The sequence below is a fragment of the Mastigoproctus giganteus genome, chromosome 12, assembly GCF_048544385.1.
Source record: "Mastigoproctus giganteus isolate SK-2022 chromosome 12, ASM4854438v1, whole genome shotgun sequence".
Taxonomy (NCBI): Eukaryota; Metazoa; Arthropoda; class Arachnida; order Uropygi; family Thelyphonidae; genus Mastigoproctus; species Mastigoproctus giganteus.
Genome location: NC_143586.1, coordinates 35,259,295 through 35,272,726, shown reverse-complemented (window position 1 = coordinate 35,272,726; position 13,432 = coordinate 35,259,295). Strand labels below are relative to the sequence as shown.

Sequence of the window (13,432 nt, the reverse complement as noted above, 5' to 3'; positions counted from 1 at the left end):
CATATAACTCATATCAAAGCAAAAAAGTGTTAAAAACTGAACACCACCACACTATATACATTGTTCAGAATTCTATTTCTTGTTATATTTTCTTGTACATATTTAAGCTGTGGTGGCATTCATTCTATTTTAATAGTTGTGCTCTAATTAAATTACATAGTTCTGCTTATTCAATTATCTCATTTGAAGATTCTTTTCTGTGAAACATATTCCAAGTTGTAAAACAATATCATTTAGTGTTTTTTAATTGTTTTCTCATACTTCAAGAGATTTGTAACAGGTATAAAAATGATAACCATTTTATTTCAGTTTTAGAAGAATGCAATTTTATTTGCCATAATTCTTTCTTGTTATTGTGGCCCTTCAGGAACAGAAGGAAAGTGTAAAGAATTTAAAGATAGCAAAACTATGCTAAGGTATTCAAACCATATATTCCTATATGAGATGTAAAGATTTTTGTATAGTATAGGTATATTAATTTAAACTTTTTTTTTTTTTCCCCCATTTTAATCAGGTTATTATTAAACAAATTATATATAAAACATAATTTTTTTTTTTCCAAATAAATCATTTGAAAACCTGTTATAGAAATATTTTGGTAAGGATTGTACTTCTATTTTGAAAATGTATTGTATTAGGGCAAGTTAAAACAGTTATGCTTCTTTGACCAGATATAAGTATTGGGTGCATTCTTATTGCACTCATTAAAATGCTTGTTTATTTTTATACATTTTATTATTTATTTTTCAGATTGTGTAGACGGTAACAGTATTAGATTATCAGTTATAGCCAACAAGTTAATACAAGCTATTGTTTATCTCAGAAATTGTTTTGAAGGTAAGCATTAATTATCTAATTGGAGAAAAGGCCTATTAAAGCCCCATATAGTTTAAGGTTAAAAGTTATATAATAGCAGTGAAACATTTTTTTTCTTTTTATTTTTTTCTCAGCTTAATATTTTTTTTACAATGTTATGTGAGAGTTTTTTTACAATGTTATGTGTTTATGTGAGAATAGAATTTTTACCATTAGAATTCAAGAGCTGAATTTTTATCTTTAATTTCTTTAAATAAGACATTTACTTCAGGAAAATAAGCAATTGCAAACCCTGTACACCATGTTAGCCACTTTAATTACCCATCATGTTACAAAGCATTTTGTAACATGTAACTTTTTGTAACTTTAACTTACAAAGCAGGTTCTTTACAAAGGGTACTAGGAAAGTTTTGCAATATGACGCAACAATGAATCACAGGAAGCTGCTTTTTGCTGCATGTTGTGACATGTTCATACGTGCATAGTAGCCGCCGCGCCAAGTCGATGGGCTCAGTTGTTCATTAGTAGTGAGAGTGTAAAGTGCTTGCGATGGCATCGTGGTCACGAAATGAGATAAGGACAGTTTTGCAGTATAATTTCGTGTGTGGTTTAACCATAGACCAGTGCTTAGAAGAAATGACTCTTGCACTAGATGATGATTGTCCACATCGTACAACGATATTCAGGTGGTATAGAGAATTCCAAAGGGGAAATTTCACTCTGGAGGATTCTGAGAGGCCGGGAAGGCCACGAACGTCAGTTACGGAGGGAAACGTTACTGCTGTGAGGAAAATGCTTGATGAAAACAGGCGAGTGACCTACCAACAGATAGAGGATACGTTGGGCCTAAATGCACCAGCAATTCGTTCGATCCTGCAAGATCATTTGCACGTGAAGAAACTTTGTTCTCTCTGGGTGCCGCATCAACTGACTGAAGAGCAGATGACACGACGTGTGACTTGGTGCCGGGAGATGTTAAAAAAGTTTGATAAGGGACAATCTCGGTATGTGAACAACATCGTGACAGGTGACGAGACTTGGCTGTACTATTACGATCTGCCGACCAAGGCTCAAAACAAAGTTTGGGTCTTTGATGATGACGACACACCCGTAATTGTCAGAAAATCCCAATCTGTAAAGAAGAAAATGATAGCTGTATTTTTCAAATCGAGTGGAATTGTGGAATGTGTCGTTTTGGACATGCAGAAGACAGTCACAGCTAAGTGGTATACTGAACAATGCCTGCCTAAAGTCACTGGATCTATGAAGAACCTGCGGCCAAAGTCAAGAATGGACACCTGGTACCTCCATCACGATAATGCTGCAGCTCACCGCGCCAAAGCCTGCACCGAATATTTGACGACAGGACTGAAACTTCTCGAGCACCCTCCCTACAGGCCAGACCTTGCTCCCTGCGACTTTGCACTGTTCCCGCATGTGAAAATGAAGCTAAAAGGGAGGCGGTTTTCCAGTGATGAGGACCTTCTGCGGGCTTGGAACAACGAGTGTGCTTTACTCCCTAGTGAAACTTGGCAGAACTGGTTTAAAGATTGGTTTCGGAGGATGGAGAAGAGATATATTGAATGTAGAGGAAATTACTTTGAAAAGATTAAATAAACAAAGCTGTATTGCAAAACTTTCCTAGTACCCTTTGTATATGTACAATAAGTGAGGACAAGGAATTCAAATATACCCTTTTTTTTTTTTTTTTTTTGCTAATGCTAATATCATGATGTTATTAGAAGATTTTCTAATCCAGTGCTTATCCACTTTGTTCCCCCTTCAGTTAATCTGTACTTAACCTTTTTGTTGAAAAGCCCATTTCATAGTTCTACTATATTTCTCTATTTGTTTATATTTAATGCCACATAGTTAATTTCTTAATGTAAGAGATTTCTTTTATTTTTAGATTTTCAAAAAAGCTTTCCTGCACTGTTATAAAAAATCATATTGCTTTATGCTTGAGCACATCTTTATCTGTGCTCTGCTAATTTTGATTCTTTATATTGTTTCCTCAACAGTGTTTCCTCTGTAGGCTGCATGCCACATCTCAACCCCCCCATTTATATTAGTTTTCACCTAGGTGAAAACTAATATAAATGGAAGGGGGTTGAGTTGTGGTCCTTACACCACGAGGAATGGACAACCCTCTGTGTCACAAGGTGACATAAGTAGTAGATGACTCATCATCTGGTGCAATGTCACCACTTTGCTTATTAGAGGATTGAAGTGGTGAAAGGCATGTTTGGTCTCCAGAGAAAAGCTCTGGCATCTCTTCTCTTCTGTTGTTCAGTATGTGTTATCATTTGTAGTTATGGTGGACATCATGGTGAGTATTCCTTGTATTTAGTACAGCTTTAAAACAGTTTTTGTAAGCCAGCTGTTAAATAGTTCACCAGGTGAAACCAATTGGCAACACTCTAAAGAAGCATCCAGCTCATATATAATCTCATTGCCTCTATTCTGCCATGAGAGGGTTCATGAAGCATTTTTATGGGACTACATAGAGATTGTAACATAGTGCTTAATTATTAAAGTAACTAACGTGTATAAAGTTTCTTGGACCTGTCCCCACACACGTGCAGATTATTTGGAGAGGATTAAAATAGTGTGCATGTTGGGGGGGACAGTTTAGGCTACATTGAAACACATAGCTGAGGGACAAAATTAGTAGTAGATGCCTGCAAAAGATCTAACCCTCCAAAAATCTTTATTTGTTTTACAAATACGTGGTCTCAGTTCCAATCTCAATGATGTCTTTTCCCACTTACAATCTCCTGAGTCCACTTATTTTTCCCCGATAGAATCTTAATAATTTATCCCATTCTGTCAAATTAATCTGTTGCCTTTATTATTATCAAAATCTACAAATCACTTAGAACTTTTTGACTTTCTTTGAACTTAACTTAGTATAATCTAACGTTCCTAATAGTGAAATAGCGTTGTTGGTGATTTTAATATTCATTACTCCAGGGTGAAGATACTGAAACTTTTGCTGTTACTTATGACCTTACCCAACTTGTTCTTTACCTACTAGAATGCCAGACAATTCTAACCATACACCTAACATTTCTGACCTTTTCCACACCAACAACCCTTTGAATTATACAGTTCATATTAGTTGTATCTAAGATCATCTACTGTGAAATGGAGTGATTTGCATTTATGTTTTTTTCTTTTCTTGGTTGGACTACTGTTTTAAATCTTCCAACCTTAATATTTACTCAGATCATGTCAGTGAAATTATTTTTGTAAGAATAAACTCTTATATTTCTCATTCCACTTTAAAATGTCATTCTTCATCTAAGCCTCAGTTTTCTGTGCTGGGACTATTCACGATAAGAACTTAGGATATTGCAGTTGGCATATATCCAAGTCTCCAGCTTCATTTTTTTCCTACACTAAAGCATATAACAGTTGTAAACAAGTTATTAATAAATCCAAGCTCTTATTTTGAAAAGGCTGAGATTAAGCTAGCTTCTTGCTCAAATAGTCGGTGAAGCTTCTGTTTTCTGACTGAAGCTGTTGTCCAACTTCTGTTCATCCATACTTCCACCTCTTTTGCATTTAAAGATAAAGATTTACATTCTGTGGTCACTTTTTTATTAGGGTCAATTTACATTTACCCTTTTCATAGAATGGAGTGCTCACCTTTTTAGTGACAGCTTCATGTGTACATACCATGCAATATATAAAACAGGAAGATATGTAGGCATGCCATATGTGTGCAATTCAGTGCAAGAATGGGAAATATGAATTATTTAAGTGATGCTAACAGGTACACCAGAGTATATGAGCACCTCAGGAACTGCAGCCCTTCTGGGGTTTTCATCTACAACTGTGTTGTGTCTTTTATGTATCAGGATTGATATATAACATCCAGTAATCAAATAACATTCAGCCAGTGGCGATTCTGTGGTCAGAAAGAGCTTGATGTAAGAGACTGACAAGACTTGTGCAGGGTAACAGAAGGACTACAGTCAATCAAATAACAACCTAGTACAATAGTGGCTTTTCAAGAAGGCATTTCAGAATGTGCAACTTCACAGATGGGGTATTGCAGCTGACTGACAACTCAATTTGATTCCACTTTTGTTAGCAAAAAGACAAGAGCAGACGCCCACTTGTATTGAGTGTGTTATGATATAATTTATTTATAGTAAATATTAGCTTGTAATAGATAGAACATCTGCTTTCTTTGGACTGATAAAAGATTTCTCTTAAAACAAAATAACTGCCTTTCAGCACAATATTAGTAAATTACCTCTGTAAAGCCATATATTTATCCAAAATAAAGATATAGATAACCAATAAAATTGTAGATTTACTAAACTACATTGAAATTGTTACTGTATTCACCCATTTTCACATTTTTTTCTCATTTTCGATTTTCAAATTAAGTATTGTTACATGCACCCACAGGTGGCTATGTATGACTCAATCTACAATGTTTTATATTTCATATGCATGGAAAGTAAATTAGTGCTTACAAGCATGAGTGATACTGGATTTTCTTTTCAAAGATATTTTAATGGTACTGGATTATTCAAAAAGTAAATAAAACTGCAGCAAATCATTAACAAATTTGCAGTAAGTATAAATGCTAATTGACTGTTTTTTAAAAAGTCATAATTAACATTGCATTACAGCAGGCCCCCGTTATAATGCGGTTCGCTTTACGCTGATTCGTTATGATGCTGTTCTTATATTATAACCTATATCTGACTATAACGCTGTCACAGATCACTATAACGCTCTTTACAGATTCCATTTTTGGCATATTTAACGAAATCGTTTCATTTGATGGAGTCGATAGCTTGAAAATGAATAGAAAAACAGCATTAAAACGTTTCCCATGCCGACTTGAGAAATTTTCCCGCACTCAGTGAAATTTTCTCGCACGCTAAATTAATTTCAGTACAATGACTTGTTATGTAGTTCCGAGATCAACATTTTAGAAAATGATCATATTGCTTGTAATATTAGCGTTATATGCATTTATCCGAAGACTAGTCATCACTCAGTACAGTATTAGACATCGTGCGTAACGGACAGTTTACTCGAACATTGTATTGTAATTAATGCAACCAACATTAATAATAGCCGATAAGAATGAAAATGCAACAATGTCTGGGCACAGTATGAAGGCTATAAATGTAAGAAAAAGACTGAATTTGAAAATTAAATTAGATGTTTTGAAGCAAATTGAATCCGGTCAATGACAAGCAGATGTGTGCCATAATTTAGGACTTGCAAGTTTAACTGTAAGAACAATTATAAAAAAATAAAGAATTAATTTTAGCAGCAGCGGGAAAGATAGCTGTTCCACCGCAAGCAACTAGGGCTAAGCCGGCTATTAGGATTGAAATGGAAAGACTTTAACTAATTTTATTGAAGATAATATCCAATGCAGAATTCAGTTAAGTTAAATATTATACAGGGTGTTTCAGTTAAACGTTTCAGAACTTCTAAGAGGGGGGTGAGGCGCCTCCGTAGCCAGGTGGGAAGGAGCAGCAGCGCGTAGCACACGCTTCTTGATTAGACCGGGGTTCGAGCCCGTCACCACCAAATACGGAGGATGTGGAAAGGTTAAGGAATGACCACCGCATATCCTGGAGCAATATGGCCTTAGTTGCTAATGCTCCTAAAAACCAAAACAACAACAACAACAACAACTAAGAAGGGGTAGGGTACATCCTGACAACTCGAAATCATATAGCAATGTGGGGTCGGAAATGCTTTCCTGAAGCGGTGTTGTACACAGAAGCACCATAAAAAGAAAAGAGACCGTAAGTGAGAAATCGTTTTAATAATACATGAAAAGAAGCAAAATGTACATGGATTAAAGTAAGTGTTCGAAGTTTCTTCCACGGGCTACAATGCACGCCTCACATCTCCGACGCATGGATATCCGAACATTCTGGAATACTCCAGGCGAATTTCGAATTTCTTCGGCAGCTACTGCGATTCTTGCAACCAGCTCCTCAGCATTGTCAACAGGGGTGTCATAAACTAGCGATTTCATATGACCCCAGAAATAAAAATCAAGACATGATAGGTCGGGTGACCGAGCAGGCCAACGCACGGGACCACCACGTCTGATCCACTGTTGACCAAATGTGACATCCAGGTAGTTACGAACATCTCCGCTATAAAGGGCAGGGGCTCCATCGTGTTGGAACCACATTGTCTGTTGCGTCGATGCAGAAATCTGTTCATCTCTCAAAAGTTGTGGCAATACTTGCTGCAGAAAGATCAAGTAGATAGGTCCGGTTAGACGACACGGTAACAGGTAAGGTCCGATGAGGTGATCTCCCATAATACCGGCCCATACATTGACCGAAAATTGAATCTGTGCTGCACGACGTCGTATTGCATGCGGGTTCTCGACTGCCCAGATATGGTCGTGATGCGTGTTGAAAATTCCTTCCCTTGTGAAGGATGCCTCATCGGAAAACAACACTTCAGCAGGAAAAAGGGGATTTGTAGTACATTTTCCAAGGTACCACTGTGCGAAAGCAATACGAGGTTGAAGAAACTTCGAACACTTACTTTAATCCATGTACCTTTTGCTTCTTTTCATGTATTATTAAAACGATTTCTCACTTACGGTCTCTTTTCTTTTTATGGTGCTTCTGTGTACAACACCGCTTCAGGAAAGCATTTCCGACCCCACATTGCTATATGATTTCGAGTTGTCAGGATGTACCCTACCCCTCTTAGAAGTTCTGAAACGTTTAACTGAAACACCCTGTATAAAAAAAAAAAAAAAGAGAGAGAGAGAAAGAGATTAGCCAATATGATGATCTGAAGAAAACTCACCTAAAAAAAAATGTGGAACCACTTAAAACTGGTTGAATAGATTTAAAATCCAGGGAAAAGCTGCAAGTGGAGATCAAGGAGCCGAAAATTTCAAAAAAGAACTTGTTAAAATTATCGAAGAGGGGTATTATGTATTATACTTCTCAACAAGTTTTTAACACAGATGAAGCAGGACTTTTGTGAAAACGAATGCCTAAAAGAAGTTTCATATTGAAAGAAGAAAAAAACATGCCAGGTTTCAAAGTGACGAAGGATCGGTTGACTTTATTGTTGGGTGGTAATGCTGCGGGGGATTTTAAATTAAAACCCCCTTTAGTTTATTTGGAAGAGTGGTAAAGTTAAACCAAAAACCGACACATTTTTCATGATTAAATTAATCAATTAAAATCAATTTAGATCAATTAAATTCATGATTTTAATTGGAATTTTAAGTTTAATTTTGATACGTAAGTAGTTACCACATAATTATATACGTATGTAATGCAGAATATTTTATATGTACAAATATTTGAATATTAAATATTTTGACCGACATTTATGCATCTTTTCACTATCGTTTATTATTGATTAGGAAATATCCTATGGCACCGACCGCAACTTACAAATACATATGTTACCTTATGGGAATGCGGTGCTCGCTTAGCGCGGATTCACTTAGTGCTCTGTTTTTCCAGAACGAATTATCGGCGTTAAGCGGGGGTCACCTGTATATATTATTAATAAATAATTTCCAGTATTAAAGAATGTACAGTCAAACCTCCCTATAACAAATTTGATAAATCCAGTGAGAAAAGTTCATTATAGAGAAATGATGTTATACAGTGAATATATTTTTTATTGGAAATTGACATCTAATTAGAAAATAAAATGAAAATGAATGTATATTTATTTTTAATTATATAGTATCGGTGTAAATACACCATGGTTAACCTATATATTTGAACTACGTATGTAGTGTAGAGGGCATCGTTTTAATTGTATCTCATAGTGTGGTTGCCTTCACAATGAGATAGCTACTATTGCATTACTTCAAATAAATAACGCTTCTCTAGTAGAGAAGACTACTGTTATTTATTTTCAGCGGTACCACCACCCAGATGATCGTTTCGAAGCTGTGCGGCTTCATCAGTGGGTGGGCAGGTACCCAGGTAATACAAGCCATCACAGTTGCAAAGTTATATCCACATTATGAGAGATGCCAAAAGGGTGTAGTGGTAATGTATTTGGAAAATTAAATGCACAGGGCATAATTCTTATGGGTTTTGATAATTTAACTATATAGTATCAGTGTAAATACACCATAGTTAACCCATATATTTGAACAACGTATGTAGCATAGAAGGCATCGTTTTAATTGTAATTTATGGTGTATTTACATTTGGTGTCTGGAGACTAGACACTGGCAAGGTGATCTTATAGAGGTGTATAAAGCCTTGAATGGTTTGAGCATGCTCAATGCCGATGGGATTCTTCCTCTTGCTCAGAATAATCACCTGAGATGGCATAAATTCAGATTGAGGAAAGACAGATGTAGGATAGATACTGTATAGTCAATTATCAAAACCCATAAGGATTATGCCCTGTGCATTTAATTTTCCAAATACGTTACCACCACACCCTTTTGGCATCTCTCATAATGTGGATATAACTTCACAACTGTGGTGGCTTGTTGTATTACCTGGGTACCTGCCTGCCCACTGATGATGAAGCCGCACAGCTTTGAAACGATCATCTGAGTGGTGGTACCGCTGAAAATAAATAACAGCAGTCTTCTCTACTAGAGAAGCGCTATTTATTTGAAGTAATGCAATAGTAGCTATCTCGTTGTGAAGGCAATCACATTATGAAATACAATTAAAACGATGCCCTCTACACTACATATGTAGTTCAAATATATGGGTTAACTATGGTGTATTTACACCGATATTATATAGTTAATTATCAAAACCCATAAAGATTACGCTCTGTGCATTTAATTTTCCAAAAAAATTTATTTTTAATATATTGTATTCAAAAACACTTATTTAAATTACGTTTGCACAGTTATCATGGGTAAGTATTACAAATTAAAAAAGTCTTTAATTTTCTTTTGTATAGTACAATTAAAAAAATTCTTGTTCTCAAAGAAAACTTCACATTTATTCAGAGCATTAAAACACTATTAGGAATATTTTCAAAAAATTGAAGACCTAGACGAACTGTTTTAACCATTTTAAATTGCAATTTTAAAATTGTAGATCCAGATGACTGTTTTAACCATTTTAAATCATTTCTTCATGAGTTTGCTTTTCTGTGGGTTGTTCTGGTGTGTTTTCGGCATCATTGTTGATTTCTTTGTGATCATGGCTGTGCTTAACACTGTTCAAAGTATTTCATCTTCATTTGAATGTTCTGTTATAACCAGATATTGATCTATATTAATATAACCATCTAGTGTTATTTGATTTTCGATATTTACAGATAATTTTAACAATGTCTAAATTGTAAAGCAGCAGTTCATTTGTTTATCGCATCATTATTCAACTTCTGTAGTCATTGCAAATTCCACCTTTGAAAAACATTTTGAATAGTGTATTCACTCACATCATTTGTCCAAACTTTTGCTAATTCAGAGATGCAGTTTAACTTTTATGTAACTTCCGTGGTTTTTTGTAATTTTCATGTTTTTATGTTCTTGTAATGCATTGATAATCTTCATTAATATTCTCTTTCAATTATGAAATTTAAAATTTTTAATAATGCTTTGGTCCATTGACATTGGAGCTTTGGCATTATGTTTGGTGGTAAAAACAACAAATTGACATTTTTAAGTTTGGCAGAAATACTGGCAGGATGTGCTGGATAGTTATCAATAATCAACATGATTTTTCTTTTTTCTTTGGTCATACGCTTGTCTAATTTTAATATCCATTCTTCAAAAATATCATTGTCATCCATGCTTTTTATTAAAGGCAAAGTCAACTTCCAATGATTTTGTGCCTCTAAAACACTTTGGGTTTTTTGATTTTTTGATGACTAAAAGGCTTAATTTTTCACTTCCTGCCATGTTAGCTCCAACTAGCACCATGATTTTTTTTTTTTTTTTTTGCTTTGCTTTCCATCAAAATATACATCATTCTTAAAAGTAAGCATTCTGTTAGGTAAACATTTGAAGAATAAACCCATTTTGGCATTAAAAATGTTCTTTGGTTTGTATTCTTCCAAAATCTTTAGTTTTCTTCCTCAAAATGTTGCAATCTTCTTCACTTACATTGACACTTTTCCACAATTAATCTTTTATCCACAATTCTGTGGCACTTCTTAAATGTATTTAATGACCCAGTGCTTGCATTAAACTCTGTATGTCCAAGAGACTGCAAATTTCACTGCTTGTTGCATAATTACTGCAACTGATATTGGCATATTATTTTCATGGATCATTTGCACCAACAGATTTATCAATATTGTCATATACACACACAACTTAATTCGCTTCTTGTCTGATCCTCCTTTAATTGCATTTAAAATAATTACCGATTTTTTCAAAATCATAGATAAACTGCTTGCAGGTATGGTATATTTTTCGGCAATATCTTTTTTTATTTAAATTCTTGTCAGTTTCATGAGGAATCTTGACTTTAGCATTGGCATTAGTAGTGACAAATGATTGTAAGAAAGCAAGTTTATAGAAAGCATCAGCTGTATCAAAATAGTGTGTCTAGTTCTTCCTTGCATTTATTTAAGCTATCAACTTCCACAATAACAGATGGGAGCTTCTTCCTGCAATCAGCAACCTGGTGGCTAAAAGCAAACTTCTGTACATCTCTTCCACAACCATGCACATGAATTTGTACATCTCTTGAATTTGCACATCGCTTGCACATGAATTTGTACCTTCATGTGCAAGAGAAAGAATCCCATCAGCATTCAGCTTGCTCAAACCATTCAAAACATTAAACACCTAAATCCGATCACCTCGCAGGGACCTAGCCTTCAGGCATAGCAATTTGAAGAACTGAAGCCATTTTTGGAAAGAGTAATCATTTGTACCCCCCCCCCCCCCAAATCTTGTTACCCTTCTTTGCACTCATTCCAGCAGTGCTACACCCTTCCTAAAATGAGGCCTCCAGAAATGTATGCAGTATTCAAGATATGGCCTGCCTATTGCCTTATACAATGGGATAATCACCTCCTTACACCTGCTAGCAAAATTCTTGTATATCATTGACAATACTCAATGAGCTGTCCTGGCAGCCTGTCCAATTTCTTTCATTTTCCACTAAGCTGAGTGTACTACCACACAGTTGTTCTTACATTACTCTAGGGATACTGCTACCCATATGCAGTACATTTTTCAATGTTAAACTTCAATTTCAATTTCTCAGCCCATATGCCTAACTTTTATAGATCCTGTCATTAACCAACCTGCAAACATTTGGGTCATCTGCAAACTTAGACATTAAGCCTGATATTCCTTCATCAATATCATTGATAAGTATAGAAAACAGCAATGGGTCCACCACAGTCCTGGGGAACTCCACTAATAATATTAGTCCACAAATTGCAGTGTCCATTGATTACCACCCTCTTCTCCCATTCAACCATCCCTTTATCCATACTAGCAATTGTCCTTTATCCATACTAGCAATTGTCCATTAAGGACAATTGCTAGTATGGATAAAGTCACTGCTCCAATTTGTATGTATGGATTGCTAGTATGGATAAAGTCACTGCTCCAATTTGTACAGCAGTCTTTTACGTGCAACAGTATCAAAAGCTTTCCTGAAATCCAAGTATGTGATATCAAAATTATTTTTTGCGTCCAGTTACTTTGTGACCACATCATAGTATCCATTCAAATTGGTTAGACAAGATTTACCCGTAACAAACCCATGCTGTGTCTGAAGTATAATTGTAGCCCTGTCTAGATGATCCTGTATTACTTCTTTTACCAATGACTCCATTATCATCCCTGGAACTGAAGTTAAACTAACAGGTAATTATTTGTGTCACCCTTTGATCCCTCTTTTTGAATTGACGATACATTTGTACATCTCCAATCCATGGGGACCTCCCCCTCAATACAAGGATGCTCTCATAATTGTGGCTATGAGTTTTTTTACTTCCTTTGCTGCCTCCCTTAATATAATTGGATAGATTCCATCCACCCCAGTGCCTTTCTTATGTTTATCTTCAACAATTTCTTCCACTTTCCTCTCACTTATTCCAAAATCATTTAGCTCTCTTAGAGTTTGAAAAACTTTTATCAACTCCTTTCCCAAAGGATTCCTCATGTGTGAATGTAGTTGCAAAATACTCATTCAGTTTGTCAGAAATCTGAGCAGGATCATCAACAATTGAACCATCAACATCAAGTGAATCAATTTGATTCATCTCCTAACTTCTAGTCTTTACATAAATAAAGTCTTTGCTGTTTTTCTTTGCATCCTTTGCCAAATTTTTCTCATAATCTGCCTTTGCTTGCTTAACCTCTTTTGTGATCTGATTACAGATTAGTATGTATATACCATAGGTTTCTGTGTTGTGTGATACTTTATATGCATCCCCATGGATTTTTCTTCTGTGGCACGAGTCTGATCAGTTCATGTGACATCCATTTAGGCCTATACCTTGAAGATTAATTCTTAGTTAGCATGATAAGACTAGTAACTTCTATGATTAATTCCTTGAATGTTTCTCATTTAGAATTTGCTGATGGTAACATCATCAGTTGGTCCCACTGTATAGAATTAAAAAACTGTCAAATTCCTCTGTAGTCACTCTAATGGAAGCAAAAGCCTTTCCCTTTATCCTT

At 35.4% G+C, this 13,432-nt stretch overlaps 1 protein-coding gene across 2 annotated transcripts in view; it reads left to right on the top strand.

Annotated features, from left to right (window-relative positions):
* Window positions 1-13,432, top strand: part of LOC150076877 (protein phosphatase 1 regulatory subunit 21) — a 371,714-nt gene that overhangs the window by 223,085 nt on the left and 135,197 nt on the right. For both annotated transcript variants that reach the window (XM_090386067.1, XM_090386066.1), the window contains one exon: window positions 751-837. In XM_090386067.1, coding sequence (XP_090242193.1) covers window positions 751-837 — 87 coding nt within the window. The remainder of the gene's footprint in view (window positions 1-750; window positions 838-13,432) is intronic.